The sequence below is a fragment of the Chiloscyllium plagiosum genome, chromosome 33 (genome assembly GCF_004010195.1).
Source record: "Chiloscyllium plagiosum isolate BGI_BamShark_2017 chromosome 33, ASM401019v2, whole genome shotgun sequence".
Taxonomy (NCBI): Eukaryota; Metazoa; Chordata; class Chondrichthyes; order Orectolobiformes; family Hemiscylliidae; genus Chiloscyllium; species Chiloscyllium plagiosum.
In genome coordinates, this window is record NC_057742.1 from 31,680,811 (window position 1) to 31,695,631 (window position 14,821).

The following is a 14,821-nucleotide window of genomic DNA, read 5'->3' on the forward strand; positions in this document are numbered from 1 at the left end:
ACCCATTCAGGCTGCTTCTATTGTTCCAATTACAAAAGAAATACCCAAGACCCCACAAATTGTTTATTTTAATGGCTTCGAGCAGACTGCTCAGTGCCTCTGTCTCAACCTTCCTTCACAAAAAAAAGACACAGTACACCTCTTTAAGTCACATGTTTCAGATTTTCAGCATCTGCGGTTATTTGTTTTATTTGAACGAAGCTCATCAACTCATTCAAAAAGCATTAGTTCAACATTCTGAACTGCAGTGAAATGCCAATCTTATATTGTGCAGTAATTAATACATTTAAACAGTTACAGCATATGGAATTGAAAGTTGCAGTGCATCTCAAACTAGGACTTGTCAATCTCAACCTAGACCATTGGCAGTCACAGGACCACTGATCATTTCATTTTTGCTGTCTGATTGGAACATGGAGTCATAGAACATAGAACTTAGAAAAGTACAGCACAGAGCAGGCCCTTCAGCTCACGAAGTTGTGCTAAGGACTATTCCTAATCTAAAATAAAATAACCTAACCTATGCACCCCACAATTCACTGCTATCCGTGTGCATGTCCAGCAGTCACTTAAATGTCCCTAATGAATCTGCATCCACCACCACTGTTGGCAACGCATTCCATGCATTCACAACTCTCTGTGTAAAGAACTACCTCTGACATCTCCTCTATACCTTCCTCCTAATATCTTAAAGCTATGACCCCTTGTGCCAGTCAACCCTGTCCTGGGGAAAAGTCTCTGGCTATTGACTCTATCCATGCCTTTCATTACCTTGTATACCTCGATCAGGTCATCTCTCTTCCTCCTTCTCTCCAGAGAGAAAGGTCCGAGTTTATTCAACCTCTCTTTGTAAGACAAGCCCTCCAGTCCAGGCAGCATCCTGGTAAATCTTCTTTGCACCCTCTCCAAAGCTCCCGTATCTTTCCTATAGTAAGGCAACCAGAACTGGACAGAATATTCCAAGTGTGGTCTCACCAGGGTTTTGTAGAGCTGCAGCAAAACCTCATGGCTCTTAAACTCTGTCCCCCTGTTAGTGAAAGCCAAAACACCATATGCTTTCTTAACAGCCCTATCCACTTGGATAGCAACTTTGAGAGTTCTATTCACTTGAACACCACAATCCCTCTGTTCCTCCACACTATCAAGAATCCTGTCTTTAATCCTATATTCAGCATTCAATTTCAACTTTCCAAAATGCATCACTTCACATTTATCCAGTTTGAACTCCATCTGCCATTTCTCAGTCCATCTCTGCATCCTGTCTATGTCGTGCTACAGCCTGCAATAGCCCTCAATACTATCGATGACATCTCCAACCTTTGTGTCATCAGCAAATTTACTAACGCACTCCTTAAGCACCACATCCAAGTCATTTACAAAAACTACAAAGAGCAGAGGCCCAAGAACAGAGCCCTGCAGGATGCCACTCACTAGGCAGAATACTTTCCATCTACAACCACTCTCTGCCTTCTGTCACCCAGCCAATTCTGGAACCAGACAGTCAAGTCTCCCTGTATCCCATACCTCCTGATGTTATGAATGAGCCTACCATGGGGAACCTTATCAAATGCCTTGCTGAAGACCATATAGACCACATCCACTGCTCAACCTTCGTCAACCTGTCTCATCATGTCCTCAAAGAACTCAATAAGTATTTGTGAGGCATGACCTGCCCCTCACAAAGCCATGCTGACTGGCTTTAATCATGCTATGCTTTTCCAAATAGTCATAAATCCTATCCTTCAGAATTCTTTCCAAAATCTTGCTGACAGACGCAAGACTGACTGGTCAGTAACTGCCAGGGATTTCCCTATTCCCCTTCTGGAAAAGAGGAAAAACATTCACCTCCCTCCAATCCTCCAGTACGACTCCCGTGGAGAGTGAGGAAGCAAGGATCTTTGCCATCGGCTTAGCAACCTCCCTTCTTGCTTCCCGGACCAACCTAGGATAAACCTTGTCTGGCCCTGGGGACTTATCAATCTTAAAGTTTACCAAAATTTCCAGCACTTCAACTTCATCAATTTTGATCTGTTCAAGCCTGACGAGAAACTCCTCTGTTCTCATCAGTCAAGGCACCTTAATCTTACCCCTTCTTGTCTGTCTCAGAGGGACAAATTTGTGCATCACTCGCAGCAACTGCTCCTTAAACAGTCTCCACATGTCTGTCGTGCCCTTTCTGTGGAACAATTGCTCCCAATCTGTACTTCCCAACACATGTCATAATTTCCTTTTCTCCAATTAAATATCTTTGTTTGGTAACTGCTCCTTTCCCTCTCCGAGGCTATGGTAAATGTGAGCTGGTTGTAGTCACTGTCACCAAAGAGTTCTCCTACCGCGAGATCTGACACCTGTCCTGGCTCATTGCCGAGCATCAAATCCAAAATGGCCAGAATCATTTCAGAACTCAGCATAATTAAACAAAAGGTTACTAACGGTGCAAATAAATGAATGATAACTTTTGAAAGTGATTCAATTATTTTTAAAGTTCTATCATTATTCAGACAGTTGTAGACCTGGTCTTCAACAGACTGCTGGCTTTATGATTAAATTAAAATTACGCTGATATTTTGTTTACTGTCTTAAACCCCACAGTGAAGTAAGTTCACTTCACTACTAGACCGACCATTCCTACTGCCTGACAGAAAAAGCCTGTGCCATAAAGTTGGCAAGCAGAGAGACAACAATGATAAAATTAGCAAATCACAATAGTCCTGGACACAGCTTGAATACGTCGTTCCAAAATTCCTGGGATGTGGGAGAGCACACAATGGGCAGCTTGCCCAGATTGTTTGGATAAGGAATTTCAGGTGGAATCCAATACATGGAAATGCCAACGGAGCCTACAATCTCAGAGGGTATGAATAAATCCTCCACTGAACTTTGGAAGGCTATGAGACTGCCAGAGTTAAATTTGTCAATTAATTTGAGAAACAGTATTACCCTCACAAAAACGTTTCTCCCATAAGACTATGTCAAATAATTAATTGCTCTAATTTCGTCAGCCGCTCTCTCATTCCTGTCTGTTTCTCTGGATGGTTGTCTCAGTATGTGTCTCCACCTATCTTCATTATTAAAAACTATTCCATCTCCCACTTAGGGACAAGGTCAAAATCTTGGGCCTTAGCAGCTCACACAACACTACCAATACACTTCCTTATCAGAGCTGTTATGTTTCTGAGAAAATATCAAACTGAGACCCAGTCTTTTGCTTCAGTAGTAACATTCATATCACACAAGTATCACATGATGACCGTCCCCAACTAGAGAAAATCTAACATCTCTCTTTGATATTCAATAGCATTACCATTGCTGAATCCCCACTGTCAACATACTGAGGGTTACCATAGATCAGGAACTGAACTATCTAACTAACTGAAATGAGGCATCTACTGTTTCCATTGCTCCTCTACATTGGGGAGACAGGACGCCAACTTGCAGAATGTTTCAGAGAACATCTCTGGGACATATGTACCGAACACCCCCACCAGCCTGTGGCCAACCACTTCAATTCCCCCTCCCACTCCACCAAGGACATATAAGACCTGGGCCACCTTAATTGCCAAATCCTAGCCATCTAATGCCTGGAGAAAGAACGCATCATCTTCTGCCTTGGGACCCTTCAACCCACACAGCATCAATGTTGATTTCTCCAGTTTCTGCATTTCCCCTTCCCCCACCTCATCCCAGATCCAACCCTTCAAGTCTGCACTGCCTTCTTGAACTGTATTACCTGTCCATCTTCCTTCCCACCTATCCACTCCACCCTCCTCTCCAACTATCACCATTACCCTCACCTGCATCTACCTATTGCCTTCCCAGTTACCTTCCCCCAGCCCACACACCCTCCTATTTATCTCTCAGCCCCCTTCCCCATCCAACCCCACATTCCTGATGAAGGGCTTATATCCGAAACGTCAATTCTCCTCGGGATGCTGTCCGATCTGCTGTGCTTTATCAGTGCCACACTTTTCAACATATAATTACTGTGGTTACTCGAGTAGGTCAAAGGCTGGAATTTTGTGATGTGTGATTCATAAAAGGCACAAGTAAGGAGTGTAGTGAAATATTCTCTGCCTGTCTGAATAAATGCAGTTCCAACAGTACTCTGGCAGTCAACAACAATCAGGCAAAGCAGTCAACTAGGATCAGCCTCCATATCCAAGGCTCCTATACCATCACCTTCCACACCCATGACCTGCACTATCTTGAAGAACAAGGGCAGCAGAATGGAAAGATCACCAACAGCATGTTCTCCTCCAAGGTACAAATCATCCTGATTTGATACTTGGTCAAAATCTCAAACTCCCATCCTAACAGCATGGATGTAGCCCTCACAGACAGCATCGTTTGATGAGGACAGCTTATCACCATTTTTTCAAGGGTAATTACAAATGGGCAATAAATGCTGGCCTTTGTAGCAATGTCAACATCCCATGAAAAAAATGAAAAAAGAATCACACTGGGTGGGACTCATATCTTCACTTTTGAATTGAGCAAGCACATTGCTGGTGTCCAAAGTGCTATCCACAATTTTGAGGCCAATGCAAGTGAGCTATGAGGAGCCAAATGATCAAATGTCCCAAAAAAGCTAATTGGATCGAAGTGCCTAGGATTGGATCAGGGCTACTTACTGAAAGGTTAGTCAGAAGGGGAGGGAATTTGGTAGCAGAGTATGCAAATTCCAGACATTAACGGCCCAGTTTATATAGTTTTGCTTTTATGGGGTTCACAAAAATAACTGACCATGTAAATTTGCCAAGCTGCTATAATTCCATCATACCATAGAATTGATCAGAAACCCCATCCAAAAATGCCATCGGGTCTCAGTTACATTAGAGATGAAAGGAGGACTATCTCTAGAGAGATAATAACAAGGCAGTAATACTACTGACCACATTTTAAGGCAACTACTGGGCCATTAGCAGCAGGCAAAAGCAGTGAAAATTAGCCAGCTGGGAAAAATCTTTAGAAATTACCAAGGGAAGATTAATTTCCTCTTCATGATGCCTAGACTTAATTGGCAATTCAACTTAGTGATTTGATTAAAAACAAACTATACACCATCTATTATAATGACCTTAACAAAATAAAATTATATTGTCCTTGTTTTGTTCATTATTCAGCTATTTTGCACATCTCTCACTATTTTACTGTGAGACTTAATTGGCAATTGAAAAGGTGGCACGGTGGCTCAGTGGTTAGCATTGCTGCCTCACAGCGCCAGGGAACCGGGTTCGATTGCCGCCTCAGGCAACTGCCTGGGTAGAGTTTGCAGATTCTCCCCATGTCTGCGTGGGTTTCCTCCCACAATCCAAAGATGTATTGGCCTTGCTAAATTGCCCATAGTGTTAGGTACATTAGTCAGGGGTAAATATAGGTCTGGGTGGGTTACGCTTCAGAGGGTCGGTGTGGGCCAAATGGCCTGTTTCCATACTGTAGGGAATCTACTATAATAAAGCAGATTACCAGCCAAGGGATACCACAAGTCACTTTACAGTGAATGAAGTACTTTAGAAGTGCAGTCACTTTTCTAGTGTAAGAAGCACAGTTAAGATTTCACAAACAACACAAGACAATAATTAGATGATCTGTTTGTAATGATATTCGTTGAGCATAAATGTTGGCCAGGACATTAGGAAAGGACCCCTTCCCTTCTTTGAAATAGTGCCGTGGGATAATTTACATCCTCGAAGGGGGCAGATGTGACTTCAGACAGTGTTGCACTCCCTCAGGACCAATCTGGAATGTCAGCCTAGAACATGTGCAGTGGAACTATGAACCAACAACTTTCTCAATCACAGGCAAAAGGGTTATCCACTGAGTCACAACTGACAACGGACATTTAAAACAACTTGATAGCCACGTTAAAATAGCCCAGGCCAGGAATTTACCTCAAATCTGTTAACTAGAAAGCTAAAAACAGCCTGCAGAGGAAATTAAACCCAATTAATCTCCTTTATGTTAAAAGGACATTCTCTGTAAACTTGTGTACAGGATAGAGATTTATGGATAAAAGCAGGTGTTCGTGTCAGATGTCGGTCATATCATCCCTGGCCTTTCTCTTCTCAAAGATGGTGGGTCAAGCAGCACTTTAATCAGTGCATTCCCGGCATCAGCTGTTGTTTCACTCGTCCGGTTGTTTAATGCTTAAACAATGATCCAGTGATAGACAGGGATTTAAGTTTTCTGCAGACTAACAATGCAATTGTTCTGGCTGGAATTAAAACAAACAAAAGAAAGTAACTTACCCAGCATCTGTGCCATTCCCACACAGGAGAGCATCAGGAGAACCTTCTAGAAAGTATTGGTTATCTTGATATTGAAAAGAAACACAGGTAATTTAGCATCGCTGGATCACATTGACTTATAAATAAAAACAAAAATTATTGACATTGTGACACTTAGGTCCTTGGAGAATTATTTTCCTGTTATGATATATGTCCTTTATTGTGCTGAAGACTGACTGGTATCTACTGTTAAGTGACTGATTTATCTTGAAGGTTGCACTTCAAAAAAAACCTTAAGAAAGGAGAATATTTTTCAGCAAGAGAGTGAGGAGCCCGTGTAATTCTCTGCCACTTAAAGCAGTTCAAGTAAAATAATTTAGAGATTGATACAGTTCTTAATGCTAAAGGGGTCAAATAGTATGGGGAAAATTGTGAACAGGGTATGATGTTCAATGCTCAGTTATGATCATGTGGAATGGGGAGCAGAGTGAAAGGGCTGAATGGCCTACATTTTCTATGTCTAAAGGTGTAGATTTGGGAGCTGTGGAACCAAGTGGGTTATTCTTTTATTTGATGGTCAGGTTTGACTATTTTCTTTAAATGAATAGTCACTAGTTGGCCACAACATTGCTCTGAAATGTATACCTTATGCTGGTATGTCTGCCAATGGTGAGGGGATACCATAAACTTTTCTGATGGCCCACGTACCCCTGACATGCCTGCAGACGTGCTCAAGCCTTCAGTGATTAGGCACCTCCTTCAAGGACTTATTACCACATCAAGTGGTTCCCCTCCACCCCTTTGCCCATAAGCACTGTTCCTTGTGGGTACTCTCTGCAGCCCTTGTCTTAAACCCCTCCCTCCCCTCTACATCATGAGAAGTCCCTCACTTAGCTAGTCCTGGAATCTGGGGCTTAGGATAGGGGTCTGCCGTAGATATTATCTGATCACTCTGATCAGATAATACCTCCAAACAAAGACTTCCTGCACTGGAGGTGTTACTGCACACCTCAGAGCAGGAAGAAATTGAACCTGTGCATCCCTACTCAAAGAGAGGGACACTACCACTGTACCCCATTGCAGACAGCTTACATTCAGAATCTTGGCCACCTCTGTCAAAAGTGGTCTCTAAGATGGGACGGGCTGCCCAAATGAGAGGAAGAAATCCCATCTCCAGCCAATGAATATTTTGGGGAACACTGATGGGCTGCAGGGTGCTATGGCACCCACCAACTCATTGGGTATCAAGAATGCTATCCTCGCCATATGAGAAACTCAGCCCCTTGTTTGTACAATTCAAAGCATTTCATTAGTTTACAATAATTGGTACAAAACTCACACGAATAGCCCATGTGGACAAGGGAGATGTTAGTGAATCATTGGAGTAAATGTTGTTGAATTTGAGACAAAAGCACATTGTAAGAAACTATTTAACACAACAATATTCGTGCCTAAAATTGACTAATGAGACAAGGGATGTCATTCCCCAAGACAAAAAAAGGAAAAAAGTTCCAAAAAATTTTTTATGGATTGACCTGAATTATAGTTGAGAATGATTTAAAGGGATCCAGTACCAAGGGTTGATTTTAGATGAAAGAAAATAATTGGGTGTAGTTATCATATGGCAAGGGAACAGGTTGTGATTATGGCATGCTATTAAAATCTCCCTTATACTTACATTTTGATTGTTTTCAATGTTTGCTGAGATGTGGGCATCACTGACAAAACTAACATTTATTACCCATGCCTAACTGCCCTGAACTCCGTGCTTTCTTAGGCCATTTCAGAGGATAATTAAGAGACAATTACATCTATGGCTTTGGGATAACATGTAAGCCGGACTGAATAAGAATGACAGATTTCCTCTCCTAACCAACATCACAGGGGTTTTACAATAATTGACGATAATTGTCATTGTCACTGTTATTGAGAATAGCTTTCAGTTCCAGGTTTTATTTATCATGAAAGCAAGCAAATAATATTTTGTACACATATTGAATCAGAATATAGGTAAATGGCATAAATAATACCTTCATTTTCTAGGTAGGCTTTCAAGTCGAATTCTGTATTGATCAGGCTATCATTGTCCATTCCTGACCCACTCTCTATGAAGGTGTAATTATATAACAGCTCTGGAGATGGTGGCCATATCACACATTTGTGTCTCAAATTTCCCATAAACAGCTGTAGGCCAACAAGTGCAAATACACTCAAACAGAAAACTGTCAGGATCATCACATCTGATAATTTCTTTACTGACTGGATCAGAGCTCCAACAATCGTTTTTAGCCCTAGTGAACAGAAAAGTAAGTTGCATGTTAAATTGAATCCTAGCCCGAGAACTCAAAATATAAAGGATGTTGAATATCACACTGATCCATTTGCTTCAGTCATGGTAACAGTAACCATAGAATTGGAACTAATTACTCATTCAAAATTCAATACAAATTGGTTTTAATTGTAGGCAACTTATACTGAAAGGAAGCAGCTTACATTAATTTCTTCCCATTTTTGAAAATGCTGTCTGTGTTTTTATTCAAATGGTATTATAGTTTATCTTCATTTTCTCCTGTCCTTGAAGCTTTAACTTCATTGGGGACTGTCACAGTTCTATATTACTGTATATAGGGACATCTACTCCTGTCTGATAAAGGTTTTTATCATTGCATTTAGATTAGATTAGATTACGTACTGTGTGGAAACAGTCCCTTCGGCCCAACAAGTCACACCAACCCTCCGAAGAGCAACCCACCCAGACCCATTCCCCTACATTTACCCCTTCATCTAACACTACGGGCAATTTAGCATGGCCAATTCACCTATCTGCACATCTTTGGACTGTGGGAGGAAACTGGAGCACCCAGAGGAAACCCGCACAGACACAGGGAGAATGTGCAAACTCCACACAGACAGTTGCCTGAGGTGGAAATTGAACCGGGTCTCTGGTGCTGTGAGGCAGCAGTGCTAACCACTGTGCCACCGTGCCACCCATGTGCCACTGTGCCACCCATGATAGAACCCAGGTTGTCAAAGAAACTGGAGAATGCAGTTGCTTTTTGTCCCGGAGCTGTATGTTAAATGTGTCCACTTGCTGTAAATACCATGTATAAAATGAGTCTAATCCCAATCCACAGAACAAGACAACATAACTATATTATAACCTCATGGCTTCAAGGTGTTTCCATGTGCTTTGCAACCATTGAAGTGCAGCTGCTCTAGTAACACAGGAAAGGTGCAATCTGAAATTGTTTCAATAGATGTATACCTGACAATCTCAGAACGCCTGGCCCCAGCATTAAATTCCTGAGGATAGGACTGCGGCATATTGCAGCAGAGACAGACAAAGTTTTACACTGCATCAATTAATGAATCAGGTATAAGGGGTGTGCCTGACGTTTATGTTGTTGTTGAAATGAGGTTGACTTCTGCCTGGTGTCATGATTTGAGTGCCTGCAGAAAGTGAATCCTGGAGCCACACAAAGGGGCAAGAGTTGTCCTGAGGAAATGGGATTCTCCAATCAGGGTTCTACACTCGCCCCATTTGCTTTTGTCAATTTTCTACAGCAGGAGTTCATGTCGTCATTTTAGGACTTGCCGGATGTGGCGCAGCAATATTGTTCAATTTTGTTAAACAGATTTAGGAACTCAGTGAGCACCAACCTCCTGACAAATTGAACTTATTTTGGAGTACTTTGTACAGTTCTGGTCGCCCAGCTACAGAAGGATATTGTTAAATTGGAGAGAAAATATTTACCAGGGCTTTGCCAGGAATGGAAGGTTGAGATATAAAAATAGACTGTATAGGTTGGAACATCTTCCACTGGAGCGTAGGAAGTTGAGGAGTGACCGTATAGAGGTTTTTTTAAATTACAAGGGGCATCGATAAGATGATTAGCGAAGGTCTTATCCGCAGGGTAGGGGAGTTCAAAACTAGGGGGCACATTTTTAAGGTGAGAAGAGAAAGATTTAAAAGGAACCTGAGGGGCAACCTTTTCAGACAGAGGGTGGTTTGTATGTGGAATGAACTGTCAGAGGAAGTGATAGATGCAGGTACAATTACAATATTTAAAAGACAATTGGACAGGTATATAAATAGGAAAAGTTTAGAGGGATATGGGCCAAAAGCTGGTAAATGGGGCTAGCTTAGCTTGGGAAACTTGGTTGGCATAGATGAGTTGGACCGAAAGATTTGTTCTGCATAACTCTATGCCTCTATAACAATGAAATGGCCACCTTATGTATTTAATAATCAGCAAAATACATAAAACATTCCATAGCACCTACCTGGAATAACTGTGATGGTTTTCAGTGCCCGGAGCACTCTAAATGTTCTTAGGGCTGAGACATTACCCAAATCCACAAATTCAGTGACATATCTAATCAATGACAACAGGATAGAGAGCAGCAATGTTTAGTCAGTCAGAGTTGACATCAAGAAATTAATATTTCATCAAATATTTATACCACCCGTATTTGATAACTGTATCAAGGTGGATGACCAGTCCTCCCAATCTCCTAAATGGTTTGCCATTATTAAGCCAAATTTCATTGTGATATTGAAACAAAGTGACACAGGCACTTGGGGAAGGTTTGACATTGTGTTGTGTAATAGTATGAATGGGTATATTGGGGTATTGACAAGTCAATTTCATATTCTCTACTTTAATGGCATTTTTAATTCACATATTCTGATAGATCACAAAGAAATGGTTAAAGAAATTCCTCATGAATGGTGCTGAACAGATAGCTAAATCTTGCATTTATATTGCTCCTTTCATACCATCAGGATTTGCTTTACACGTTACATTTTTTGCAGCTATGCATGCAGCAGTTACAGTGGAATTTGACCCAGTGATAGTGAAAGCATTGCGCATAGGACAGAATCTTTCCAGTCAACATGAAACCATTAAAGAGATTGGATGCATAGAAAGTTAGGTGTGCTGTCATCACAATGCTTTCTTGACTCCACTCAAGTAAGCTCTGGGCAAAAAGGATGCCAGGCATCTTACTGCCTCATCTCTTATTGTGGATTGTTGGTCTTAGAATCACTTAGAATAGTCAATCACACCCTGCTTCCATTGGTTAGCATGCAAGTAAACATGGCTGGAGCTTCACCTAGTTGGTATCTCATTTTGAGCAATGCCTGGTTTTCGCCTGGCATAAAAACAAAATTCTATAGAATCTGGTGACTCTCAGCAGGTCTGGCAGCATCTGTGGAGAGAGGAACTGAGTTAACATTTCAAGTTCAATGACTTTTTTAGAATTTCGAAGAGTCATCGAACACAAACATTAATTCTATTTCTCACTTCACAGAAACTGATGGACCTGTTGAGTTTCTTCACTACTTTCTGTTTTTATTACTGCTCCCAGCATGCTCTCCTGTACTCATCATTGAATGGGGGTTAGTTCCTTGGTCTGCCAGTAATGATAGAGAGAGAGAGGTATGGCAGATCATGAAATTACAGATTGGAATGTAATATATTTCTGCTGACGATAGCTCACAGCATTTCACGGATGCCTGGTTCTGAGCTGCTAGCTCTATTCGGAATGTATCAATTTTAGCATCGTGCCATAGAACATAATTAAGGTGCTCTGACCATCAAGAAGGGACTTTGTCTCCATGAAGACTGTGTCGTGGTCGGACCAATTCTGTCATGGACAGATGCATCTGCAACAGGTTAAATAAGATTTCCCCTCCTGCTGGTTCCCTTTTCATCTGCCACAGGCTGAGCCTGGTAGATGTGCCTTTAAGAACTCAAAAAGATCAATCTGAGCCATTCTTGGTGGTGAGCCATCATCAAATCAGAAGCGATGACGTTTGCTGATGATTGCACAATGCTCAGGACTATTTGTGGCTCCTTAGTCCGTGTCCATATACAGCAGGTTCTGGCAACATTCAGTCTGGGGTTGCTAAATGCAAATAACATTAATGCCACACAGTGACAGACAATCACCATCTCTAGTGAGGTAGAATTAGACTGATCAACAGTGCCTCACTGACTAGGCACTACAAGACACAGCTACAGAATGGCATTATAGGGCCACAAAGGAAATATTAATCTGAAGTTGCAGAAAGGGGAACGTTGGTTGAACGTTAGTCAATTACATACCTCAGCAAACTTGGGCTTGCAAGGATTGAAAGTTTGGGAGATCTTATTCAGGTCCCAAAAAAGGCAGTAAGTCTTTCATGAGGGCCGCAATGGAGGGAATCATTTAGTTAAACCATGGAAAGATGGAATCATCCCGTAAAATCATGATGAAAGCAGGCAGTATTTATTAAAGCTGCAAACAGCAGAATTCATAGAGGAAAACCACAAAAAAGGTGGAAATCTTCCACTTTACTCGCAAAAAATGGAAACCCACCCCACCCCATTGCAGCAGCACAGAGTGTCAGAATTGCTATTACTGTGAAATAGAAATCTTTTAAATGCATGAAAATTGATAATCCTCTGAGGAATACATCAGAAAAAAATGTTGCCAGAAAAATTTAATTTCAGAGGTGGACCACATAGAACACAGAATTGAATGCATTGAAGGAAACAACTCTAGGGATACGGAATCATTTCTAAATTAGGTAGCAAATCAGGAGCTGAACAAATGAATGCATTTCCATTTAGATCTGGGAGAAACATTGATGACGTAATTTTATCAAGACATAAATAAATAATAGATACTTTTGAAGTGAAGTGACCCTAAAATTAATAAAATTCTTGAAAGAAGAGTTCAACACCAGAGTTATTTCATAAATTATTTCATGAATGATCTGAATGGACCAGTGAAGCAAAGCAACTATGGTGTCTTCAAGTCAAAATTCTAAAGAGACAGAATTACAGGAATTGCTGATGAGTCTTTGTCAGATTTATTACTATTCAAAGAAGATCTGATTCTAGAAAATGCCAGCCAGATGGTGAGTGAAGTAAAAGTTCAGAAGCTATATAGACCAATCCTAAGAAGAGAAGATCAATCTTGGCATAGGGGACCAGCAGACTTCATTCAATTCTTACATTGTAAAACCACAAACAACACAAATCGAGAAATAATACAGTTACTACAACAAGTGTCAGATCCTAAAAGTCCTTGCTGAAACTGAAAAAAACTTCAAAGTCACAGTCAATACCCAGTTTTTAAAGTGAATGTCATATTTGTTACATGATAGGCTATTTTCAGAAAATGTGCAGAAGTGAAACAGTTTTAGAAAGAAAGAAATCAAAAAGTTATTAACTCAAAACATGAATTTCATGTTAGATATTTTTCTGACTGAATGAGAATGAGCTAACAAGGATGTCTTTGAGAATGCAAATATTCTGAAGAAGTTCACCTGTGAATCTGTATTTGTGCAGAGCAAACTGTTGATGACAGCAGACGTACTCTTTAGATAATTGACAGCTTTACCAAGCATTGTTTTCGGTTGAATTTTACCGTAGGCCAGCTAAGGGCCCATTTCAAGGAGGTTAAGGGAGGGTTTCTCTCCTTGAGCTCTAACAAATTATCTCAGACAACTCTCAATCCCTCATCTCATTATATGTACACCACACCTCTATTGCACCTCTATGGGCTCTGTTGCATTCACCAACAGTGGAAATACTTGCTTCTGCTGGAATGTTCTAGAATTTTTGCTGGCAGCATCACATTTAAAAGTGAGCTGGTTTCCAGTCATAAATATCCCTTCACAATGTACATAATGGGAGGGACACAAGAAAGAAATGCTTCTGAGGTCATTCACATCTACAAGTCTATCAAGACATGATAAGGTTCAGTCCTATCATGCACATGAGGCTTTACACTACAATGGGCACCGCACGTGAGACAATCATTACATTTATGATAGGGGCAAGAGGATTGAGTCAGGAATTTAAACAGAAAAAATACATTTATCAAAGGATCTGCAGAAGAGCAGAGATGATATATTGGTTGTACTTCAAAGAAGTTGCGCGAAGGAAACACAGTAATCTTATCCCCATCAAGGGTTCACCATCCAGCATTGATCAGTTGGAATGATTGCAGTCAGTTAGGAAGAGAATCAAAGTTAATGGTTTACAAACTAGGAAACTATCAAGCTATAAGTCCCAACTTAATGCTTTTTGGGAGAATAGTGAAACTCTCAAATCATTTGAATTTGTAAAATCAGAGACTTGGGAGGAGATGGGGCAATGGCAAATGTAACTTTAGTTACAAATGTATAGCATTAGTAATGAAAAAGAAGCTTGGAGGTAGATGTTAACTGTCATATAATCACACTCTGAAGGGTATGATGGTGGTCAGGGCCTCCAGCTGCTGCCAATGAATATCGGAAATTTCTGAGTGAAAAGTATTTACTTGTCATGTGCTAAGTTTTGTTAGCAAGGTTTGATAATGGAATGGGGAAGGGACTTTGACAGCAAGTCTTCATTTTGGCCTGGCTGCAACCAGAACCATGACAAAGAAGAGAATGGATTCCCACTGTTCAATGTTGAACTGCAAATTGTGGTCTTCTTGTGGAATATGAGCCATGTGATGTGTGTGCCCACCAATGGAAAGAATATCCATCTGATGTCATGATTATAGGAGCACGGAGGGGAATATTAAAGCCTATACATGGGTTCATCTGGGAATGC

General features: G+C 40.9%; 1 protein-coding gene across 2 annotated transcripts in view; it reads right to left on the bottom strand.

The window, feature by feature from the left end:
- Positions 1-14,821, bottom strand: part of LOC122539987 (sodium channel protein type 4 subunit alpha-like) — a 185,520-nt gene that overhangs the window by 94,964 nt on the left and 75,735 nt on the right. For both annotated transcript variants that reach the window (XM_043675247.1, XM_043675246.1), the window contains 3 exons: positions 10,512-10,603; positions 8,258-8,518; positions 6,249-6,312 (listed from right to left, as the gene is read on the bottom strand). In XM_043675247.1, coding sequence (XP_043531182.1) covers positions 6,249-6,312; positions 8,258-8,518; positions 10,512-10,603 — 417 coding nt within the window. The remainder of the gene's footprint in view (positions 1-6,248; positions 6,313-8,257; positions 8,519-10,511; positions 10,604-14,821) is intronic.